At 44.7% G+C, this 26,193-nt stretch overlaps 1 protein-coding gene across 1 annotated transcript in view; it reads left to right on the forward strand.

Annotated features, from left to right (window-relative positions):
- The first annotated feature begins 641 nt into the window (after positions 1 to 641).
- The window catches only part of LOC123252757 (pepsin A-like), an 82,182-nt gene continuing 56,630 nt past the window's right edge, over positions 642 to 26,193 (forward strand). The window contains exon 1 of the mRNA XM_044682005.1: positions 642 to 792. Coding sequence (XP_044537940.1) covers positions 642 to 792 — 151 coding nt within the window. The remainder of the gene's footprint in view (positions 793 to 26,193) is intronic.

Consider the following 26,193-nt stretch of genomic DNA (forward strand, 5'->3'; position numbering starts at 1 on the left):
CAGAAGGTAAAGGTTAAAAACAAAAAGATGATAGAAGAGAATTTAGTGAAGCCCTCTGTTTTAAAGGTCAAGAAAAAGAGGCCAGAAAAGTGGCATGGTCCTCTAGGCAATAAGCACCAAGGCCAGTACTCAGACTGTGTTTCTTTCACATTGATTGGCTGCAACATGCAGTTATCACAGTGAGGAGTTGGGGAGAGGGAGTGAGAAGAGTGTTGGATTGGAAGTCAGAGAGCCTCAGTTCAAATGCCGCCTCTCATGCTTTACTTGGTAGGTAACTTTGGCCAAATCATTCGACATCTCTGGGCTTTCTTTTCCTTCTCTGAAAAATAAATTGGTTAGACTGGGTAACTAACTACCTATGTGACCTTAGGCAAGGTCAGTCTCAGTCTCCCCTGGGCCTCAGTTTCCTTTTCTGTTCAATGAAGAGTTTGGTTTCTGAGGTCCCTGCAGACTCTCATCTTGTGATCCTCTGACCTCTTAGTTCTATGTGTTGGGCTTCTATGGAGAATTCTTGGAAAAAGGAGAAAAGGGAGGAGAACCCTGGGGCTGGTGGGGAGAGAACACCAGGAAGCAGACTTCTCATGGCCAGTTTGAACCTGCTTTGGCTTGCACAAGGTGCCTATTTCAGCAGCTTTGAGCCCATGACCTTCTCCTTGGCTGAGAAGAAGTCTAAATCCTTGGAGATGTACTCCTACACTTCCACTGTTGTTTTTGACCAAGCCAATAACCACATTGCCCTGGCACTGGTGGCATCAGACCTAGACTCTCCACAGGCAGCTTCCTCAGTGATCTGCATTGACAGAGAGAATTTGCACACTGGGAATTCTGTGCACCAAAGGTCTTGTCTAAGATAATAATCAAACCAAGAGCAGCTCCCACTTATAGGGCACTGTAAGGTATGCAAAATACTACACCTACCTTAGCTTAGAAAACCAACTTCCAAAGTATGTCCTCCCACACTTTCTCTCTCTCTCTCTCTCTCTCTCTCTCTCTCTCTCTCTCTCTCACACACACACACACACACACACACACATCTCTCTAATATCACTTAATAACTGGCCACATTGCCACCTTCTAAGAATGTACTTAGGCAGTTCGGTGGCTCCCTGGAGTCAAGAACTGTGTTTGAATCCCATCACAGATACTTATTGGCTATGTAACCCTGGACAAGTCACATTACCTGCCTCAGTTTCCTCATCTGTAAAATGGGGACAATACTAGCCCTTGTCTCACGAAATCTGTTTCCAATAGAAAGAGACTCAGTAAGGAGTTCCCCACATTCTTGGCCTCATGTCCCCCTTGAGCGGTCTGGGAGAGCTATTGGAGCCTTGCTCAGAAACATGATTTAAATACCTACAGCAAAGACTACATTTTCAGATAAAGATGATCAGAAATAAAGAGCTTGGGTTTTTTTTCTTTCCCCATGCAAATGCCCGGATGCCTTTATGGGGGTCTGCGGGCCCCAAATGAAGAATCATTGGCCCATTTTCTTGGTAGGGCATCTGTTGAAATGGATTCAGTGAAAGGAACAATGGGTTGACCTCTTGTGGCAAAAGCAGAAAGCACAACTCCCAGGGAACCAAAGATCTGAAAGAAGAGTTTGCTCCTGAGAACAGAGACTTTTACAGAGGAGGAAAAAAATCTTCCAAAGCACAGGGCTTACTGTAGCCTGCCCACCCTCCCTTCCTCAAAAAAGCCTGCCCTCCCGCCCTTCCCAAAAGCCTTCAGTGGCTCCCTATAAACTAAGAGATGAAATGGCAACGATTCAGCCAGGCATCTATAGCCCTCCATAGCCTGGCTCTACTCTGCCTTTCAATCCTTATTCCACATTTGCTCTGTTAATTCACCCACTATCCCAAGCAAACTGGACTACTCATTGCTCTTTGCCTAGGTCATCCCCTTTTTCATGTCCACACCTTTGCAAAGGCTGTGCCACCTACCAGGAATGCCCTCCCTCCTCATCTCTGCCTCTCAAGATCTGTCTTCCTTCAAGGCTCAATAGACTTGTTCTATCCTCCATGAAGAATTCCAGGATTATCCCCAGTTGTTCTGTCATCTGTATCTATATCTCCCTAGAGGCTCCTCCAGGCCAGAGATCCTTCTATTTCCTTTTCCTATCCCTAGGGAAAGTTCTAGATAAAGTATGCATAGTACTTTACAACCTTATAAAGCCATATAAATGGGAGTTGCTCTTGTGATGAAGATAATTATCCTGGACCAGACCTGTGATTTCACTGACCCAGAGGATTCCCAGGGAGTAAACTCCCGCTACCTATACAGATCAATCTGTCGCTCAGTTAATCAGCAACCATTTATTAAGTGCCTACTATATTCCTTTGCAAGGTTCTGGGGCAACAAAAACAAAAGATATAGTAGGTGCTTAACAAATAAGTATATAATTGAATTGGAGAGTCAGTGGATCCATGCCCCTTATTTTATGGAAGAAGAAATAATGAGGAAGGGGTTTGACCACAGTTCTATAAGAGTAGGGAGCAAAGCTAGGATTCATACTGAGATCTTCTGATACCAAAATCAAAGTTCTTTCCAATAGGGAATAGGGGAAAGCATGCTGGCTCTTGAGTTGGGGGGGGGGGTCTGAGTTCAATTCCTCTTTTCCTTTTGTGAGATGAGTTGTTGAACTTAATTCTTTTTTTTTTAGTTGTTTTTTGTTGTTGTTTTTTTTAAACCCTTAACTTCTGTTTATTGATTTATAGGTGGAAGAGTGGTACAGGTAGGCAATGGGGGTCAAGTGACTTGCCCAGGGTAACACAGCTGGGAAGTGTCTGAGGCCGGATTTGAACCTAGGACCTCCCATCTCTAGGCCTGGCTCTCAATCCACTGAGCTACCCAGCTGCCTCCTTGTTGAACTTAATTCTTCCTTGGACTGTCCCAAGGCCACGTAGTCATGTAGGCAATAGAAAGCAACAATAATTCTGTGACAGGCAAGAATACACAAAGGCTTGCTACACGGTAGTCACAAATCGTACCCTCGTTCCTCAGCCAGCCCTCAATGCGCCAATGAAGGATCCATAGGAAAGTATGTATATAGCTCTGAGCTCCCCAGCAGTTCTACCTGTAGAACATCCCAGGCTCATGACACACTAATAGAACTAGGAATCACCCTGCAGAGAAAGAGCAGAAATATGGGAGAAGATAACTTAAGAGAAAGCCTTTGAAGAGTGAAGCCAGAAGTCCAGGGTTTTTTCCTTACTCTCAGAATGCTTTGAATCTGGAGCCATAACCAAATCAATGCCAACATTACTTCTTGAAAGAGTGCATTGGGTCGCCTTCCTATGGTGTAACTAACCATCTCTGTGACTCTCCATACTAAAACTCCCTTCCCTAGCCGCCACTCCCTAGGTGTGTTATCTCCCCCTAGGAAAGACAGAAACTATCTTTACTTTTCTATTTGTATCTCCAGCACTTAACACAATGCTCGGCACAATGTAAAAGCCCCCTTTTGGGTTCAGTCCCACCCCCTGCACTGGCACTGGTAGGTAGATTCTCCCTAGCAGGGAAGCTGCTCCTACTCTTAAGGTTTTAGAAGTGCCTTGCAAGAGGCTCACAAGCCCCTACCAGTGTGCTTCCTCTTAACGATAAGCCATTCGACCGGGTTTTTTAGCAAAAGTATTTACTCAAATAGCAGAGCAAAAACAGTAGTTCCAAAGCATTTCCCTCGAATACATCAGGCACACTCTCTACAAATACACCAGTCCACAGAGGAACCCAAGCTTATAGGGCAATGATAATGAGTCATTAGTATAAGAAGCGTATATGGTCAAGGTAACTCACAGCTCTGGGACTGACGGTCTCTCATGTTCTTTCTTTCTCTGGAGGGTTCTCATGGGAATTTGCTGTAGGGATAAGTGATGAATGACTCACTCCCTCTACCCACAGTTGGGTTCTCACAGAGCATGGGCCAGCAGCTCTTTTTCTTGGCTGGGTCAAGCAGGCTGCTCAGCTGCAGCTCAACTGGACCTGGCAGTTAGTCAGTCATCAACCATGTACCATAGTACTTAGTAAGCATGTACCATAAAGTGTGCTAAGAGCTAGTGATACAAAGCAAAGCAAAAACCAGTCTCTGCCCTCAAGGAGGCATACAATAGACTATGTAAATATCAATCTACAGAGTAGATAGAAGGTGAATACTGTGTATTGATTCCAGAGCAGAAGAGCCATAAGGAACAGGCGGTAGGGGTTAAGTGACTTGGCCAGGGTCACACAGTGAGGAAGGGTCTGAGGCCAGATTGGAATCCAAGATCTCCCATTTCTAGGTGTGACTCTCAATCCACTGAACCACCTAGTTGCCCCCAAATGAGCTGAGTCTTGAAGGAAACCAGGGAAACTAAGAGGTGGAGATGAGAAGTTGAACTTGACTGTTGGACCGCTGCCAGATGTTAAAAGGAATGAAAGCCCTCTTAATAATATCTCTATATATCTCCTTAGATCTTCCTCTAGATCTTGGAGGATGGATGGTATGTAGATCTCAGAGATAGTATGAATGGAGGAGGGATCAGGTGCCCGACGCCTAAGCTGGCTAGAGTTGGTGAGGGAGGAAACACACTCCTCTCACAACTGCTGTGAATGTAATCTATGCCTCTCCTCCCTGACAGGCTTGATTGATTGAGCCTGTCAGTTGTTTCCTTCTAACAGTTGCCCAGGTTAGGGACCCTTGAGAGGTTAGGTAGATGGTTAACTTCACTAGGCCCAACCTGAGGTTGGATTAGTTGTTGATAGGCTATTGGATTGGCTATTGGAAACATTGTTATCTGACTGCATATTGATCTCCCTTTCCCCAGGGCTTTGGTAGAATAACCACTCAGGAAAGGTACTTGTTGGTAAATCACTATATTGAAACTATTAATGGAGAAAGGAAAACAGGTAATAGGTTTGAGGATCTGGGAACCCTATTGCTATTTGTTGGCTGCTAAACTGATCAAGTCTGGAGATTGCTAGGCTGGTAGAAGCTGGAGGTTCTTCACCCTCTCACTAACTCTGACCTGACCTGGCCACAGCCAAGCCAGAGATTAGGGAAGGCTATTGAAGTTGATGTTGATAGATGATCTATATACTCTCTCAGCTCTACTATCAATGATTGTTGATTGATCACTAGCTCTCTCTCAGTCAGGTACAGGTTATAGGTTTCAGGCCTACCCTTTCCACCCTTCACCTCCCTGTGACCCAATTCTTGCTCCAAGAGAAGCCTGCTCAAATCTGAGCTCTCAGTTCTCTGAGCCCTCAACTGTTGTTCCTTGGGGGTATTTATAGGGTGGAGCCAACCGATTTTTGCCCCTGGCTCATGGCACCTGGGAACATTTTGAAACTCTCAACTACCAGCCCTGTCCATCAAGGTGGCATCCATCTTATCCCAGATAATGATTTTAACACAGACTGGGATAAGCAGGTCATTTCACCACTGGGCAGCTGGTTCCTCACTGGACTAGGAATATGATTCAGCCACTAGACTTTTCTCAAGTTCCCCAGCTGTATAGGTTGGTCCACTGGACGCCCCAGGCTCAGTCTTCAATGGCCAGCCATGATGGTCTTTCATGACTTCCAGCAGCTTTCTCAGCTGAGGGGTTCTGCACTCCCTCTTCAGCTGAAATGTGAATGTTCTTTCAGGAAGGGCGATGACCTTCAGTCTAGGGCTGGCAGAAGCCAGACTCCCTCCCAGCCTAGACTGAAGCTCCCCCCACAAAAGGGACCCCCCCACACCCTGTGATGATTGGCTAGGGACAAAAGAATAGCTGCAGCCTATGTTTTCCCAGGGAGTTCATTGTCTCTGCAGACCTTGTCATCAGTGGTTGAATGATTCAAGTCTCAGCTCCTTTGTAAGGTATAGAATGCTTTATTTACCAAGATAAGAGCCTCCCCCCACCCCATACTTTGCAGATCCTTTAGGACACTTGCCTTAGACAAATTGCTTCATCTCTCCAGCCTGCATTTCTCCTCAGTAAAATGCAACACACACTCACTCACACACACACTCACACTCACACACACACACTCACTCACTCACACACAAATCACACACTCACTCACTCACACACCCACTCACACACTCACACTCACTCACACACATACACACACTCATTCACTCACACTCACACGCACACTCACACACAAATCACACACTCACTCACACACACACTCACTCATACACACTCACACTCACTCACACACATACACACACTCATACACACACACAATCCCAAATGGGATCTGATGACATGACAGATGTGAGCACACTTTGTAAGCACACAAATTGCCATCTAAAATGCATGGGATAACGATTATGCCATTATCCCAGGGACATCCTCCCAGATATGGATTCAGCTGGTCCCACCAAAAGAAAGAGGCTTTCAGTGGGGTCCACAGGCTCTCGGCAAGTCCAAGGGATGGGATTGATCTTCCGGAGCCTGGCTGCACTTCCCTGGCCCCAACACAATGAATTCAGCTCCCCCCAGGCACAGACAAAGCCAGGCTAGATATTGGATACGGCTTTGTAATCTGGGCGTCGAATCAATAAAGACAATAAAAGGAAGCCTAATAAATCATTCACCACATGACCTCATATCTGTAGCCTCTCCCAGCCCCAGGCAGCCCCCAGATGGTACAGAGGCTGCTCCAAACCCAGGGCTTCCAGGAAGCACAGCTTAGTTTGCTTAGCCTGCAAGGTCACACATGCTAAAAAGGAGGCCAAGGAGGGCAGATGGCACAACAGAGAATGCAAGGGACCCTCGATTTATGCATCAAGGGGGCTCAGTGTCTAGGTCACAGTTTAGGGGGGCAAATCCCATGAGTGGCCTCAGCAAGGCCATCACACAGGATCACGACTTTAAAAAAGAAGGGACCTCTAGAGACGGGAGATCGTAGGTTCAAATCTGGCCTCAGACACTTCCCAGCCGTGTGACCCTGGGCAAGTCACTTGACCCCCATTGCCTACCTTTACCACTCTTCTGTCTTGGAGCCAATACACAGTATTGACTCCAATACGGAAGGTGAGGGTTTTTTAAATAAATAAATTAAATTAAATTAAAAAGAGAGAAGGGACCTTGTTGTTGCTGTTGTTATTCAGTCATATCTGATTCTTTGTGACCCCAGCTGGAGTTTTCTTGGCAGAGATAATGAAGCGGTTTGCCATTTCCTTCCCCAGCCCATTGGACACATGAAGAAATTGAGGCAAACAGGATTAAATGACTTATCCAGGGTCACACAGGTAGGAAGTGACTGAAGTTGAATTTGAACTCAGGAAGAGGAATCTTTCTGATTCCAGACTCTCTCCACAGCACCACGTAGCTGTCCAAACATTGTTAAACACCTACTACGTGCCGGGCCCTGTAGGAAGTACTTCTTACAAATATCATCTCATTTGATTCTTCCAACAACCCCACAAAGTTATTTTTTTTATTTTTTTTTTATTTTTTTTTTTATTTTACTCCACGTGGGGGCTAATGACAACAGCTGCCTTGAGTTGGAAAAACTGAGGCAGAGATAAAGTGACTCTCCCAGAGTCAGAGCACACGGCCAGTGAATGTGGCAGGCAAAATCCGAATTCCCATCTTCCTGATTTTTCTGCCTGTCTCAGTGACTTTGCATTTCCCCTTCAAACCAAGCTCCATCTTTTTACCGCTAGTACGCTTCCATGGAAGTGACACCCTGTGCCCAAGTGTGACAGCCCTCTGGGTTCTAAAGATTTGACTTTAAAGCTCACCCCCAGGGCAATGGAGAGGGAAGCCCATGGGGGGTCTGAGAGGCACCAGCAAGGCAGCACAAGGAAGAAGCATCATAAAGGGCAGCGTGCAGCCAGGGGACCAAAGAGATGGGCTAGTCATATGGCGGAGCAATGGACGACCGAAGGGATAAAGGCTGTTCCACTGATTTCCAGGAAACAGAAAGTGAACACGAGGAAGGATATTGGGCAGACTTTCTGCGCTGAGGTTGGGGGAGGGCCTGATCTGGAATCACACAGGAGAGGCGTGGAGGGGCCACAATCTGCATCATTGAAAGGAACATCCATATCTGGGAGATCACAAAGCGACTGGCCAAGTAGAGTGTTGGAGCACCCCCTCGACGTGTTCTTATGACGCTTTTAAAGATCTTGGAAAGCCTCCATTGTCCGCATGAGTTTTCTCTTTACCATCATTTACAGTTGAAGTCAGGAGGGCAGCCGGGTGGCTCAGTGGATGGAGAGCCAGGTCTAGAGACGGGAGGCCCTAGGCTCAAATCTGGCCTTAGACACTTCCTAGCTGGGTGACCCTGGGCAAGTCACTTAACCCTCCTATTGCCTAAATAAATAAATGAAGTTGAAGAAAGGGGGGCAGCTGAGTGACTCAGTGGATTGAGAAACAGGTCTAGAGATGGGAGGTCCTAGGTTCAAATCTGACCTCGGACACTTCCTAGCTGGGCAAGTCACTTAACCCCCCATCACCTAAATAAATAAATAAATAAATAAATAAATAAATAAGCAAATAAATAAATAAATAAATGAAGTTGAAGAAAGGAGGGCAGCTGGGTGGCTCAGTGGATTGAGAAACAGGTCTAGAGATGGGAGGTCCTGGTTCAAATCTGGCCTCAGACACTTCCCAGCTGTATGACCCTGGGCAAGTCACTTAACCTCCATTGCCTAGCCGTTACTGCTCTTCTGTCTTGGAGCCAATACACGGTATTGACACCAAAATGGAAAATGAGGATTTTACAAACAAACAGATAGATAGATAGATAGATAGATAGATAGATAGATAGATAGATAGATAGATAGATGAACAAACAAACAAATGAATGAATAGATGAATGAATGAATAAACAAACAAACAAATAAATAAATAAATAGATAATGAAGTTGAAGAAACTTCAGACTTCTCTTGACTTAGCTTGGCAGGTCCTCAGTTAACACGCATTTATGAAGCACCTGCTGTGTACCAGACCGTGGGCTAAGCAGTGGAAATGCAAAGAAAAGGCAAAAACAGTCCTTGTCCTCAGGAAGCTTACGTTCTAATGGGAGAGACAATATGCAAGTTCTAGGTGCAAAGTAGATAGACGCCAACCTGAGAGGGAACCCCCCAAGCAGCTGGGGCACCAGACTTGAATCTTATACTCAGGAACCCAAGGAAACGAAGCAGTAGTAGTGAGAAGGGAGGACATTCCAGGCACGGGGGGTAGCCTTGACAAAGGCAGGGAGAGAGGAAATGGAGCAAAGGACAGCAAGGAGAACCCCTCATAGCGTACATGGAGTCAGACTTAAGAGGACTGGAAAGGTTGGAAGGGCCGAGGTAAGAAGAGCTTTAAAAGCCAAACAGAGGGGGCAGCTGGGTAGCTCGGTGGAGTGGGAGTCGGGCCTGGAGACAGGAGGTCCTGGGTTCGAGCCCGGCCTCAGCCACTTCCCGGCTGTGTGACCCTGGGCGGGTCGCTTGACCCCCATTGCCCACCCTTGCCAGTATTCCACCTATGAGACAATGCACCGAAGTACAAGGGTTAAAAAAAAAAAAAAGCCAAACAGCATTTTCTATTTGATTCTCATTTTACAAATGAGGGAAACTGAGGCCAGAGAAATGAACTGACCCTTATTCACCTAGGTAGTGTGTTAAAGGTGGAATTTGAACCCCAGACCAGCTCACTCTAAGCCAGTGCTCTTTCTACCATGCTATGAAGAACCGAGCTCTCTGTGCCAGGTCTTTGCCCTTTGCATGAACTGAATCAGACAGTCACTGTACCCCAGTTCTACATGTCCAGATCAAGGGCAGGAACCATGCTAAGAATGAGACTGAGCACCTCCTTCCCCCAGCCACCGCCTCAGTGGCCATCTCAAAGGCCTCTGGTAAATCCCGTGTCCATCTTTTTCCCTTCTCTGGGAATCTGGGCTAATTTCTTGGCCCCTGGCCAGGCTTCTGGAAGTTTTCAAAATCACCCATAAATGACTCGGTAATTCCGCCAGCCGTTTCCCTGCACCCAGACCCACAGGTGTTCACATTTTCAAAATATTTTCTTACCTGATCTCAGCTAACGCCCCTTTCCCTGAATTCTGCTTCTCTCCTGCCCCATCTTGTTGCTTCGATTGCTTTTTAACAAACTCGGGCTGAGATGAGACAGAGCTGGACCCCTTTGGGGGTGGCCTCAGGCCCCGTCTCCCCACAAACTTGGCAGAAAGCTGGGACCCTCCTTGTCCCTCTCTTCTGCCTCTGACAACACTTGTTTTCTTTATTTTTAAATCTTTACTTCCTGTCTAAGTATCAATTCTAAGACAGAAGAGCTGCATGGGCTAGGTTACTGGGGTTAAGTGACCTGCCCAGGGTCACACAGCTAGGACGTGTCCGAGGCCAGATTTGAACCCTGGACTTCTCATCTCCAGGCCTGGCTCTCTATCCACTGAGCCACCCAGCTGCCTCCTCTGACACATTTCCAAATAGCCCCTGTGGGCCCAGAGTCAGCATTTTTTCCCATCTGCAACCAGGCCTTTCCCCAAAGGCACAGGAATTCTTCACTTTTGAGGTGTTCTGGACCCCTTGAGTAGACAATCTGCCTGCCAAATCTATGGACCCCTCCTCAAAATCACGTCTTTAAACGTATGAAATAAAATTCAGAGGATTACAAAGGAAGCCAATTATTTTGAAAGGCAATTATTGAAATATTAATAAGTTTGGGGGCAGCTAGATAGCACAGTGGAAAGAGCACCAGGCCTGGAGTCAAGAAGACCTGGGTTCACATCTCAGGCACTTCCTAGCTGTGAGACCTTGGGTAAGTCACTTAACCCCAATTGCCTAGCCTTTACACTCTTCTGCCTTAGAAACCATACATGGCATCAATTCTAAGACAGAAGATAAAGGCTAAAAAAAAAATCGAGTTCAGAGTCCTTAGATTCAGAACCAGCCTCAAGGAATAAGGCCAAGTACCAGGGAGCACAAGGACATGAATGGCCCACCCTGGGCCCTGGTCAGTGAATGGGATCATGAGACGTAGAAGAAGATTCCCCTGTACTAACTGGGCAGGATAGCCAGGCAGCAGACCCCGTAGTCTGGGATTCTGAGAAAAAGACAAATCTGGGGGTGTTCGTGGAGAGTCAATAATACTAAAAGGGTCAGCAGCCAAGAAAGCTGGAGCCACATTTGGATGGACTAGATGAGGTCAAGGGCCTGTGGATAAGGAGGTGATCAATCCCAGGGCTCTGCCCGGGCAAAGCCACCCAGACCTGGAGAGTTGTGTTTCACATCTGGGTTCCCATTTCAGGAAGGACAGGGATTAGCTGGAGAGCATCCAGGGTGGTGAAGGGCCTCCCAGTGACACCATCTGAGGATCAGGTCAAGGAAGTGAGAAAAGACAAAGACTTAAGAATAACAAGATAGTTGGACGGAGCTTCTCGGACAATCACAGAAGAGCACAGAGGAGACAGGGTTCCGATTCTACTTCTGACCATGCCTGAGAAACATCGGATAATTCACTCACCTTCCCTGGGCCTCAGTTTCCTCATCTGTAAAATGAGAGGTTGGAATTTCCCAACTGATAAATGGTCAAAGGATATGAAATAAGCAGTTTTCAGGTGAAGAACTCAAAGCTATCAATAATCATGTGAAAAGAAGCAATAGTGAAAATAAACTTAAAAGTACATTGTGCATAAAAAATTGTATGAAAAAATGTTCTAGATCACTTACTTATGGAAACACAAATTAAAACAACTCTGATGTACCACCTCACACCTATCAGATTAGCCAATATGACAATAAATGTTGTGGGAGATGTGTCAAAATTGGGGTACTAATGCATTGTTGGTGGAGTTGTGAACTTATCCAACCATTCCGGAACAATTTGGAACAATGCCCAAAGGGCTATAAAACTGTGAATATCATTTGTTCCTGTAATACCACTACTAGGTGTATATCTCAAAGAGATTAAAAAGTGACTGGGGGGGAGGGGGGAGACCTATTTGTACAAAAATATTTATAGTAGCTCTTTTTGTGGTAGCAAAGAATTAGAAAGGGGATGTCCATCAACTGGGGAATGGCTGACCAAATCATGGTATATGATGGTGATGAATACTATTGTGCTATAAGAAATGATGAACAGGATGATTTCAGAAAGATCTGGAAAGATTTCCATGAACTGATGCAGAGTGAAATAAGCAAAACCAAGAGAACACTGTACATAGTAACAGCAATATTGTGGAATCATCAACTGGGATAGACTTAGCTACTCTTAACAATACAATGATCCAGGACAATTCAGAAGGACTTAGAACCAACAGAGAAAGAACTTTTGGAGTAGGAGTACACATCAAAGCATACTATCTTCCACTTTTGTTTATTTGAGACTTTTGATTTATATAAATATTCCTTTACAACAATGAACAATATTGAAATAGCATTTTGCATGCTAATACGTGCATAACCCAGATTAAATTGCTTACCAGCTCCAGGAAGAGGGAGGGAAGGGAAGAAGAAGGGACATCATTTGGATTTTATAACTTCAAAAAATATGTGTGAAAATTCCTATTACATGTAATTTGGAAAAATAAAATATCTTTAAAAATAAAAATAAAGATCATAAAATGCTAAAAAAAATTTTAATGGAAGATAAGGATTTTAAAATAAAACAAAATGAAGCCCACCTTCTATCTCTTCTCCCCTCTAGAGCTAAGCTCTTCCAATTAGATATGCCCATTTTTAACACAACTCTGGATTACTCATTTAGAAGCCATTAGCCCAAGAAAGACTTCTGGGAAACTGAACATGGACTATCAGAGCTGGGAGAAAATAACAAGTATCCAATCTAATCACTTTATTTTCCAGATGAAGAAACTGAGGCCCCAAAAGAGGAAGTGGTTTGCTTCCAGTTACACAGTTAGTGAATGATCTGGGCTCTCCTGAATGTCTCTAGTCCTTTCAAGTTGCTATTGCTGTTGAGTTGTTTTCAGTCATGTCTGACCCCATTTTGGGGGTCATCTTAGCAGAGATGTTGGAGGGAGTTGCCATTTCCTTTTCCAGCTTATTTTATAGATAAGGAAACTGAGGTAAACAGGATTAAGCTAGTAAGGGTCTGAGGTCACATCTGAACTCATTAAGATGGATGAGTCTATCCACTACACCATCTGGTCCTTTCAAGATGGTGCTCCAATTCCACCTGCTTCAGAAGGCCTTCCTCAGTCTCTTCAGTCCTTGCATCTTCCCCTCTTCCTTCCATTTACTCTGTCTGGATGGCACTGTTTGTATGTTGTCTCTCCCACTAGACTGTGAGCTCCTTCAGGGTAGGGACTGTGCCTACAGCTTAGCACAGGGCTTGCCCATAATAAACGCCAGTTGACCAACCCCTCAGCCATCTCCTCTCCTTCGGTACAGACCCAGCTCTCCTCTCCTCATTTCTCCTAAAGTCCAATCCTCTCTCTGACAGGGATGGGGATAACATGTCCTCCATGTAAAGGACACCTTCCCTCCTCAACTCTGCCTCAGTTTCCTTCAAAAGCCATTTTCTACCCCAAATTGTTCTTTCTCCCTACCCCAAACCCAGTCTCTCAAACCTTTCCCAAATGACTTAAATAAGTGAGAAAGGCAGCTACAATCGATGTGTCTACTTCCTTCCTTTCATTCTTTTCTAAAAACTTTCCAACTCTATGATTGGGCTTCTGATTGATGTCAACTAAAGCTGCTCCCTCCACACTGACCCATCCTCTCCTAACTGTCAAATCTAATGTCCTTTTCTGGATTCTCATCCTTCTTGACTTCTCTGCAGTGTTAGATCCTTACCCTCTCCTCTTGAGCTAGGTGGCGCAGTGGATAAAACGGTCACAAAAATCTGAGTTCAAACTGGCCCTGGACACTTTGATAAGTCACCTACCCCTGTTTGACTCAGTTTCTCATCTGTAAAATGAGCTGGAGAAGGAAATGGCCGACCACTCCAGTATCTTTGCCAAGGAACTCCTCTATGGGGACACAAAGAGTAGGACGTGGCTGAAATGATCAAACAGTTCTCATCCTGGAAGAGTCTTCTGTCCTCCCTGGGTCTTTTGCAACCCTTTTGGCTAAGTTCTGCTCTTATCTGCCAGATGACTCCTTTTCCATTCACTGGATCTTGGCCTGAGTCACTCCCACTCCTGGTTTGTCCTGGACTCACTTCTCTCTCTCTCTCTAGTCTCTCTCTGCCTCCTCTCATCAGCTCCCATGGACTCAATTGTGTCTCTCAGCAGACGGTTCCCACATCTCTCCATCCCTGCCCATCATCTCTCTCTTGCCCATTCCACATCATTCACTTCCTGTTGGACGTGGCAAACCCAGGAAGTCCACCAGTGCCAACACAGCAGAACTCGTGCTCTTTCTGCCCAGACTCTCCCCAAACTCTTCTGAATGTCCCCATTGCTGGGAAGGGCACCACAATCCCTTGGGGACATCTTCGCCTTCTCACTCTCCCTGTATCCAACCAGCTGACACATAGTATTCATTTCTCTCTCTGCCACATTTCTCCGGCATCTCTTCTTTTCTCCACTCCCTACTTCTTCTCTTCTTCGCTCTCTCCTGGACTGATCCAGCAACTTGCTAATTAGACTCCCTGTTTCCAGGCTCTCCCCATCTCAATCCATCCTCCCTCAGCTGTTCCCACCTAGGGCTGACTGTTTGCTTAGGACCATTTCTCAGGGTCTTTGCTGCCTTGCTGAGTGCTTCCCAGCTTGGTCTTGAACTCTCTCCGACTGATAAACTGAGAGATGTAGTTGTCTTTGACCGAACAGGAAACCCCATCGCCAGATGCCAAGGCCAATGAGGGTAGAGATGTGAGAACATCTCTTCTCCTTCACCCCTCATCCCCTTACCCACTGCTTTAGGCACAGTGGTCACACTACACAAAGTGAGCCAAAGGGCTCAGTGAATAGAGGAGGTCAGGAAGACCTGAGTTCGAATCTGACTGGAGACATTGTCTAGCTATGTGACCCTGAGCAAGTCATTTCACCCCTGTCTGCTTCAGTTCCTCCAACTAAAACGAGCATCATAATGGGGTCTAACTCACAGAATTATTATGAGGATCAAATGAGATATCTGTAAAGTGCTTTTCATAGTGTCTGTCACTTAGTAGGTACTAAATAAATTCCATTTCTCCTCCCCGTGCATGGTCTAGGTCTCTCACACTCCATTCTTCTGTCTTGGAATAGATACTAAGTATTGATTACAAAGCAGAAGAACAATAAGGGTCAGGCAATGAGGGTTAAGTGACTTGCCCAGGGTCACATAGCTAGGATGTGTCTGAGGCCAGACTTGAACACTCAGGACCTCCTGTCTCTAGGTCTGACCTGACTCTTTAGCCACTGAGCCATGTAGCTTCACCCTCCCTCAACTTCTTTTAGGACCACTTAAGGGCCTGGCCAATCGTTACTCCTTTTCTAATTCAATTAAAGGACTTGTTTTATTTAATAAAGAGACGGGGCATAGCTAAATTTTTATAGTAGCCCTTAATTTTTGTGATTAGAGCCTGGACTTTCATGGACCAACTCCCTTATACTTAATTCAGGGAATTTGGGATTTTAACATAAGCATGTAGAGGTAGTTGCTCTTTCCCAGATCTAAACATAGGGAAAAAGATCAGATGATCAGCAAAAAGGCAGCCATACCAGATGATGTCTTTATGCAATTAGTTGCAAGTAATCCCTGAAGAATGAGCGGCCACACCACTGGATGGCCTTTAAAAGTCAGCTTGATGAAACCAAGAAAACTCATTGAGGAAGGCCACAGTTCCTGACCCCCTTAAGCAAAAGACAGGAGGAGCTGGGAGCAAGAAAGTACGGGAATTTCTTCTTCCATCTTCCAGATTATAGACCAATAATCCTCTATCTCCTTTCTCCCCTTGTACTCCTTCATGGGATCCTAAAACCTTTTTCTCTGGCCAGGAGAAAATCTGTTGATTTTTTCCTTCTTATAAATGTTTAGTTTATCTTTATAAACAGTGTAAAAAACCAACATTGGCTAGTTTGAATGTACTTATTGGAAACAGAATTGAGAGAAGGGAACTGAGGGGAAAATCTTTTCCCCAAATGGAACAGAGTTAAATCTTAGGCTGAGGTGTTTTGTAATAAATGTTCTCTCTGGTTGGGAGCTCAGAGCTAGCAAAAAATATAAGGAGAGTTACAGAACCTTAGATACTTCTTCCTACTGTAAAGTAGGAACATTTGTACCAGAAGCCTTACCTGGGCAATGAGTTAATAGTAGGGAGGAGACTTGACCTACCTCTTGGGTGAGTGGATAGCTGGTTTTCCCTTCCTGTCTTCTGGAGAGAGTTTAATTCCAGTTGAAGGTCAACAAATCCTGGCCGAGTCAAGTACTGGAGCAATATTTAGTTAGATAGGCTAATGCCTTCTCTATCCTTTTTTATTTCTCTGCTTTCACCCTTTCTACCTCTTTTGTAAATAAATTAAGTCATTTCAACTTTGAAAAAAATAGTAGGGAGGAGAAGCAAATATGGGTGGTTGGACAATCTTAATCTCTACATCATGCCCTTACTACTGCTACACATAAAAGACAACTTGTCAAAAGAGAATTTTAAAGCCACTATCCTTTCACATCAAATTCTCTGGAGTCAACAAACAATAAGGGGAATGGGACGTTGTTGTTCTCTGAACATTTTGGTCAATTGTATAACTATAAATACTGTGATTCTTATTTTCAGAAGGCTTCCTGTTCTCATGTCATTGTCAAGGATTTTTTTAGCACACGTATAGGTTATTCTTACATAGGTTTCTATATAGATGAGAAAGCAGGCATGAGTCAGTAGTTATGACTCAGTAATATGTAGACATATGGACCTACCTATTAGTAGCGATACAACAAAGTAGACATATGGGCCAGGAATTATTTCTCAAACACCTATTTTTATCATCATGAAGGAAGAAGCAAGAGGGGGAAAAGATAATTTTGATTCTATAAAAATTCTATTAATAAAACAACATACTTTTACAAAAATAAAGTAAATGTATCCAGAATAAAAAGAAAAAATATGCACTGTGGGGAAAGCTATCTTTGTATCAGCATCGCTATATTGAAAAAAAATCTGACATCTAAAATCTGTAAGGAATTAACAAAAATGAATAAAAATAGGGGCGGCTAGATGGCTCAGTAAATAGGAGATGGGAGGTCCTGGGTTCAATTCTTGCCTCAGTCACTTCCTAGCCGTGTAGCCCTAGAAAAATCACTTAACCCCAACTGATTCGCCCTTACTGCTCTTTTGCCGTGGAACAAATACTTAATAAGGGCAAGGGTGGCAGTAGTGTTTTTTAATGATTAAAATTAAAACCTATTCTCCAATAGATATATGTAGTTACATTTATTCTCTTCTCTTGAATATATATGGACGTTTCTTGAATAAACCCACACAATCATCAACCACTTTAAAAGGTACAAAAAGCAGTAATAATGAGCAGAATTCAAATTAATATAACTTTAAGGTCCTGCCTTAACTTGTCAAGCTGGCAAAAGGGGAAACAGACATGCTAACTTGGGGCTAGCATCACTCAAATTGATCCCACCAATCTAGAAAGCAACATGGAATTAAAGTTATAAAAATATTCCTACCTTTGTAGAATTTGCAGCTTAAAGTACTATCAGATATTAGCTAGCCCAAAGCTGATTTAATTAATAAAGATCTGAGATCCAGCAAAAAAAATCAAAATCAAAACCAAAATTTAAAAAATATTTTAAAAATTAATGTTTAAAAATACCTTTTCCCCAGAGATCTCACTACTGTGATTATGCCCCCAAGGATGTGGATGACAAAAAGTCCCCACATATGACAAAATACACAAAGCAACACTTTTTTGTGGCAGCAAAAAGCTGGAAACAAATTGTACACCTGTTGATTAAGGAACTGGGAGCTTAGTGGGTATTTTGTTCATCCTTTCTGGTATACTCCCGTAATCTGCAGTTGCCCTAATGCAGGGGTCGGCAACCTTTTTGGCCATGAGAGCCATAAACGCCACATTTTTTAAAATGTAATTTCGTGAGAGCCGTACAGTGCTCACAGTGCCACTCCTGTAACAGTACCTGAAAAAAATTGACTTTATGGCTCCTGCAGAAAGAGCCATATCTGGCCCTCAAAAGAGCCAGGTATGGCTCGAGAGCCATACGTTGCCGACCCCTGCCCTAATGGGTTAGGTCTCTAGAGAGTTGCTGAATACTTCCAAGGTCCTATGAGTAACCCTGCTGAGGCTGTACTTCACACACTGTAACTCCCGAGCCCCCACTAGTGTGACTCCCATGAACAATAAGACTTAGCTTTTAGCAGAGGTATTTACTAATATGACATAGAAGAGGAGTCAGCAAAATGGGATTTGTTGGCCAAATTTTGCGTGAGTTAAAAATGGCTTTTACAAAATATAAATAATATTTTACAAAATATAAATTAAATATAAATACAAAAAAATAAAATGCAGAATTTTATAGAATGTAAAAATCATTCAAAAACAGGTGGCAGGCTGGATTTGACCTTCAGATTGGGGGTTTGCCAACCCCTAGAATAGAAAAAAAAATTCAGTAAAAAATGTTTTCTCCAAAATCTGGGTCACGTTATTTTCTACAAATGCTCATCCATCCATGAGAAGAGTGGGCTCAAGCTTAAAGGAGAATAGTTTTGAGGTATACATACAGGGAACACATATGGCAAAGGAGTCACATACTCCCTGGTACATACGTCCTTTCCTCCTCTGCAGAATACTCACCCAATTCCCCTTCTTTTGGTCTCTTTGATACTTCTCTTGGTCACAAGAGTTCCCACACCCTGAATCAGACTCCTCCCTCAGGTGGACTACCTTTCTATCTCTACTTTTACTTTTTTACTATCTGTCCTCAATAGGTCTCTCTTTTCCTGTCGCAGCCATTTCCATGCTGGTAAATGCCAACGTGCTGTTGGATCCTGTAGCTACCGCCATGCCAGTGGACAATGTCACTGTCATAGCTTCAGATCTCTAGGACTGGCAAGACCCAGTCACCTGGCCACGTCCTTCCCTGGGTAGCCAATGGACCGAGGCCAGGAAGGAATAAACACAAAGGAAGAGAAAGGCAGTCGTGTGATCACGGCCAAGGAGAGGCCAATTTGGACACAAAATAGCCCTCTGCCCCCACTCAACTCTCAAGACTGACTTGAAATAGTCCACACATTTCACAGCTGGAATGATTAAAAAAAAAACCTCCCAAGAGTCCTGTAGTTTGCTTTTGTATAACCCCTGAGTCATCAGTTCTTCTAGCCTAGCAGTCAGTTGGGGAATTCCATCATCAGGGCTAAAAGTAGCACCTCCACATGTAATTCGGAAAAAATAAAACATTATTGAATGAAAAAGAAGAAGAAAAAGAAAAAGGAAGTCATACCTCCCCCTCTTCCAAGCTTCCACAAGGCTGAAATGAACCAGGCAGGAAGGATCTGGGCATGCTCCTAGGTAGGGGTGTGTTGGTAAATGTTGAATCCTTACCTTCCATCTTGGAGTCAATACTGTGTATTGGTTCCAAGGCAGAAGAGTGGTCAGGGCTAGGCAATGGGGGTTAAGTGACTTGCCCAAGGTCACACAGCTAGGAAGTGTCTGAGACTAAATTTGAACCCAGGACCTCCCATCTCTAACCCAGCTCTCAATCCACTGAGCCATCCAGCTGTCCCCTACAACACACTTTAAAAAAAAATAAACAAACCCTTAACTTCTGTCTTAGAATTAATACTATGAATTGGTTCCAAGGCAGAAGAGCAATCAGGGCTTGTCAATGGGGGTTAAGTGACTTGCCCAGTGTTACACTCTAAAAAGTGTCTGAGGCCAGATTTGAATCCAGGACCTCCTGTCTCTAGCAGCACTTTATCCAGTTATCTAGCTGTCCCAGACATAATACACTTTTTTTAAACCTTTAACTTCTGTGTATTGGCTCCAAGGCAGAAGAGTGGTAAGGGTGGGCAATGGGGGTCAAGTGACTTGCCCAGGGTCACACAGCTGGGAAGTGTCTGAGACCGGATTTGAACCTAGGACCTCCCATCTCTAGGCCTGACTCTCAATCCACTGAGCTACCCAGCTGCACCCCCCCCCCATAATACACTTTTAAGCTTTATCAGCATTTATCAAAATTTCTTCCATCACTTTCTTAAGTTTAAACAATCAACAAAATGACAAGTCTGGCCCTGGTTAATGGTATTTCCTGATGGTCAAGGTGTAAATACTCACCCTGAAAATTTAACAATCAGCTCTCACAAACCAACAGAAGCTGGCTTCAGCACACCCCTTCCTAGATGGGTCCCACATTGGAGGAATCTATGGCGCATGTGCCAGGGGGCACTGCTCCCTTCCTCCTCTCTATGCCTGCCTGAGGACATTTCTCTCATCATCCTCCCCTCTGCCCAGCAGCCCAATGGGAGCCCTTCCTCCCTTCTCTGTCTGGGGTGAGGCCGGGGGACTCACATGCAACACAAGGGTTGCAGTTTGGGCACTCTGTCTCTAAAAGGTTCGCCATCACTGGCCTAAGACCTTCTTTCCCCCAACCCCAATAAACACATACAAACTCACATACACACGGATACATTTATTTATTCATTTGCTTATTTAATCATGGACATCCAGGACTAATGCATAAGCTGGACCCAGAGCTGAGCAGGGAGAGCAGAGTGAGCTGACTGGCTCTTGAGAGCTGCGACACTCTTGGAGTGACCCCATGCTTCTTCCTGAAAAAAAAAGACTCACCTTTGGAACTTCCACTATTTTTCCATTCATGCTATGTAGCCGGGAGTCAGAGAACCTCCAGAATGAAGCAGAGGATTACTGCAGGGGTGCTGTGTGAGCAGCCTACAACATCGTCCTTGAAAGGCAGTGCTTGTTGGCCTTCATACCAGAAGAGGACCAAAATGGCGCCCCATTGATGTCTTCTGACTCGAGCATAAACTGGATGTAAGTGAGGCCGAGTTGCACGAAGTCCTCAGCCCCACTCTCTCTTCCACAGTCATGGGAGTCCAGTGGCAGGACAAAAGTCTGGATGGTTGGCACTGGCTCGGGACACCGTGGAGGACCTCGGCATCTCCAGTGTCTGATCTCACTCTGGTCGCTCCCTGGCGCCTGCTTCTGCCACTTTCATGGCCGTTGGAATATAGGATGGGCTTTAGAAAGGAGGCACCAAAGAAATGTATGATCAAAAAACAGGAAGGGCCCATTGTGTGGAGGGAGTAAAAAATATAAGATAATTTGGGGCAACGAGGTGGCTCAGTGGATTGAGAGCTAGGATAGAGATGGATGGGATGTTGTGGGTTCAAATCTGACTTCTGATACTTCCTAGCTGGGTGACCCTGGACAAGTCACTTAACCACAATTGCCTTACTGCTTTTCTGCCTTGGAACCAATACTTAGGATCGATTCTGAGAAGGAAGGTAAGGATTTTAAAAATAAATGTTGGTTGATAGAGTAGTCAAACCTAGTGCTCCATTGGGGTACTCCCAGGGTCAGAGGAATGTTTTGAAAGTCCCCAGCACATGCTAGGCATCCATTCTGTGGGGAAACTTAGTGGAGAACCTGAATGGGTGCGAGACAAGACAGGAAGGCCCAGATGGGTCGAGATTGACACAGTTGGAGGAGGTCTGATGACACACTGATGAGGTCCCTGATCCATTGGGATACTGGCTTTGGTTTTGTCCTGTTTATTCTATGATTCGTCTTGTTTGGGCATGTGTGATGCATTATTCTGTCATCAATCAGGCTGAGGGTTTCTCCAGTGCTCCTTCTTGGGTTCATATTCATTTGTTTGCCCTTTTTCAAAACAAAGCTATGAGAGTACTGCCCTGTGAGCTCCCTTTAAACTCCAAGCTGGGTTCTATAAATTCAAGATTCCATCCTCTTGCTCCCATGCCTATTCCCTAAAGTTTCTCTCTTCTTTTTTTCCCCAAAGATATTTTATTTTTCAAATTCTGTGCAAAAATAATTTTCAACATATATTTTCCAAAATGCTAAGATCCACACCATCACCCGCCCTCCCTTTCCTCCCCCAACTTGGAGATGGTAAACAATTGGATCTGGACCATCCGTGTACTATCATGCAAAACCCACTTCCACTGTGGTATCTGTTGGTGATGGAATATTATTGTGCTCAAAGGAATAGAGAACTGGAGGAATTCCATGTGAACTAGAAAGACCTCCAGGAAGTGATACAGAGTGAAAGGAGCAGAGCCAGAAGAACAATGTACACAGAGACTGATACACTGTGGTACAATCAAACATAACAGACTTCTCTACTAGCAGAAATGCAAGGATCCAGCTGAGGGACTTATGAGAAAGAAAACTAGCCACATTCAGAGGAAGAATTGTGGGAGGAGAAACACAGAAGAAAAACAACTGCTTGAACACATGGGCTGATGGGGATATGATTGAGAAGATAGACACTAAACGATAACTCTAGTCCAACTATCAATAGTATGGAATTAGGCTTTGATCAATGATGCATGTAAAACCCAGTGGAATTGTGCGTCGGCTAAGGGGGGTTACGGGGGCTTGGAGGAGAGGGAAAGAACATGAAATATGTAAGTAGGGGAAAATATTCAAAATTAAAATTAAGAATAATAATAATAAAAAATAAATAAAAAACAAACAAAACCCACTTCCATATTGGTCACTGTTGTAAGAGCTCACTCATACAAAACCAAAACCCCCAAATAAAACCATAAATACAGGGATGTGAAAGATGGTAGCCTTTGCGCATTGATCCATCCAACAGTTCTTTGTCTGGGAGTGGATAAAGGCTTCTCTTTTCAAGGCCAAACATCCCCATTTCTTTCAGCCATTCTTTATATGGCCTGGGCAGGACAAAACGTTATCCTGGTTTTCTCTTGCCATCGGTCTTGGACAACTCTGGAAGGGAGAGTGAGGCCGAGGACTTTGTGCAACTCTGCCTCACTTCCAACCAATTGCTGCTCGAGTCCAGACATCGCCCCCTGAGGTTATCGATCCTCTTCAGAACCAAAGGACAAACCACAACAATCCTGTATGGTCTCAACCCTCCGCCATCTTGGTTTCCCTTTCCTGAACGTCCCCCAGTTGCCAATGCCCTTCTCACAACGTGCTGCCCAGAAGCGAACACAGTACCCCAAATATATGCTGACAAGGCCAGAGTCCAGCAGAATCATCACCTCCCTCATCCCAGATACTCTGTTTTTTGTTGGTTTTTTTTTTTTTTTTTTTTTTTTTTTTTTTTTTTTTTTTTTTTAGCACAGCCTGTTTTAGCCTTCCTAGCTGCTAGGTCATACTGTTGACTCATGCTGACTTTGCCATTCATTAACTGGAAAATACCAGTCAGCCTTCATTGGCCTTCGAACTTAGTCTCTTTTTATCCTTCCTGTCTGGCAGTGAAAGAATCTCAGAGGACTCCCTTATGGAACTAATGAAGCCTTTCTTGATCACACTGATTCTCTCCTCCCCGAGGTTTTCCCTGCGCGGATATTCCCGAGTCTCTCTGGAGGATGGACCTCAGTGCTCTGTGCTTTGTTTTGTTTGGGGTTGTTTTTCCACATCATTTGGCCAAGAAGAGGTCATACCCCATTCTGGGCCAGGATCTTCCCAGAGGAGTCATCAACCCAGACCACTGACCTCCTCTCCCCAGCCATGGGCCATCAACAGTACAGCCGTGCTCGTTTAGAGATGAGGTCTTGTTCTGTGCTCATGCATTCCAAGAGATTGAGAGCTAAAAGGCACTTGGAGATCTTCTATCTAACTCCTCCTTTTACTGAGCTCGGGAAAACTGAGCATCCTAAGGACTAAGTGAGAGCAGAGACGAAATTGGAACTCGAGCCCCTCTGGTTCCAAAGGCAGGGTGTTTCCCATAACTCCATGTTGCCTCACATCCCCTTTGGAGGATTTGGAAGTCTAAGGGTCCTCAGAGGCCATCTGGTTCAGTCCTTTCACTTTACAGATGAAAAAATTGAGGCTCAAAACAGAGAAGTCCAGGTCACATCGGAAATCAAACCCTTCAACACCAAGTCTCCTCACTCTAAAGCCAGGGATCTTTCTACCCCTGGAATCTCCAGTACTTAACCCAGTGCTTGGCACATGGTAGGGACAGAATAAATGTTTATTGACTGACTGACTCTTCTTTTTATTTTATTTTATTTTTATTTTTTAAACCCTCACCTTCCATTTTGGAGTCAATACTGTGTATTGGTTCCAAGGTAGAAGAGTGGTCAGGGTGGGCAATGGGGGGTCAAGTGACTTGCCCAGGGTCACCCAGCTGGGAAGTGTCTGAGGCTGGATTTGAACCCAGGACCTCCCGTCTCTAGGCCTGGCTCTCCATCCACTGAGCTACCCAGCTGCCCCCATGACTGACTCTTCTGAAGAGTTGGAGCTAGAAGAAATCTCAGAGATCATGCAGTTTAGAATGGCCTTCATTTTACAGATGAGGAAAGTGAGTCACAGAGAGAAAAAGTAATTTGGTAGTGGTCCCAGAGTGATTTATGGAGTGGGGATCCAAGCCCCTCTATCCTAGAATCTGACCCAGATTCCAGGGCTCTTTCCCTGCTCTCCTCTTCCACAAAACAAACAAATATAAGCTTGTAGGTTGGATCTCACCTTGAATAAAAATACCTAACATTTCTATAGAGCTTAAAAGTTTCGGAAGTGCTTTGCATATATTATCTCTTTTGCTCCTGACAACCCCTGTAGGAGGTAGGTACTATTATTCTATGCATTTTCCAGATGATAAAACGGAGATGAAGAAAAGTTAAGTGACTTGCCTAAGGTCACACAGATAGTAAGTGTCTAAGGCAGGATTCGAACACAAATATTCCTCCTTCTAGGTCCAGGGCTCTATCTACTAGGCACACTGCCTTATCTGCAGGTGAACATTTCCTTAGCTAGAGGGGTCTTGTTGTAAATGTAGCTCTTTTTCTTATTACACATTCCATCTGCATCTGCCCCAAGCAGTTGTGGGTATTCATCCAGCTCTCCCTCTCCAAAGGAAAGCCAAAAGGAAAGCTTGCAAGGCTCCATTCTTGGGGTGACTCCAAGTCAGAGGGAGGGCCGTGGGTGCAGGGCCAACATGGGAAAGGGTCAGGATGAGTGAACTTTTCACAAAATGACCCAACATGTTTCCCTCTCAGGGGGAAAGACCAGGAGACCTATGATGAGGGAATGGAAAATATGTCCTCAATGTTACGGAAAGTTCACTGCCCAAAGTGGGGGAGAGGGAGGAACCTTCGTGGAAATGCTTGGGGGGCATCGGCTGCAGAGCTGCCTGTGGGCTCAGCCTGCAAAGTTACTCATCTAAAGGTAGATTCCCAGGCTCCCCGCAACTGAATCTATGAATGAATGAATGAATGAATGAATGAATGAATGAATGAATGAATGAAAAAAGCAGTTAGCAATCACTTACTATGGGCTGGGCCCCGTGCTAAGTGTCAGGGATATGAATACGAGAGACAGTCCCTACTTTGGAAGACAACATGCCTAGAGAAGCAGGAGCTAGAAAGGTGAGGCTGCTGGCACGGCATCGAGGCCTGCCTGTGGGCAAGAGAAAGTCAAAGGTCTGAGGTCTGGGGAGGAATAGAGGTTTAGAGATGTCCCTAGAATGCTTGGTGGTTTGGATGACATAGGTGACCTCTGTCTGATTTCCTTCCCATTTCCCTCCTAGGAAGGTGGCAAGCTGGTGGTGTAGATACCCAGCTAGACATGGAGTCAGGAAGACCTGAGTTCAAATCCCATCTCAGATAGTAGTTGTGGGACGATGACCAAGTTTCTTAACCATTCTCTGCCTTAGTTCCCTCAACTTAGAACCTACCTCATAGGGTTAAGAGTTGTTGTGAAGATCACATGAGACAGTATTTGTAAAGCACTTAGCTTAGTGTCTGGTATATAGTAGGTACTTAATAAATGTTCATTCCCTTCCTTCTTTCCCTCTCTTCTTTCTCCCTTTCCTTCTTCTCTCTTTTCCTTCTCCCCATTCTCCCTCCCTCTCTTCCTTCCCTCTTTGTCCTTTACCCCCTTTTTCTTTCCCTCCCTCCTTTCCTTCCTTCTTGCTCCCTTTCTTTCTTCCTCTTTCCCTATTTTCTTCCCTCTCTCATACTCTCTTCCTTCCTTATTCCTTCCCTATCTCCTTCTCTCTCCCTTCCTTTCTTGCTCCCTCCCTCCCTCCCTTCCTTCCTTCTTCCTTCCCTATCTCCTTCTCTCTCCCTCCCTTCCTCCCCCCTTTGTCTTTCACTCACTTTTCTTCCTTCCTTCCTTCCCACCTTCCTTCCTTT

This window comes from Gracilinanus agilis, chromosome 6, assembly GCF_016433145.1.
Source record: "Gracilinanus agilis isolate LMUSP501 chromosome 6, AgileGrace, whole genome shotgun sequence".
In the NCBI taxonomy this organism is placed as follows: domain Eukaryota; kingdom Metazoa; phylum Chordata; class Mammalia; order Didelphimorphia; family Didelphidae; genus Gracilinanus; species Gracilinanus agilis.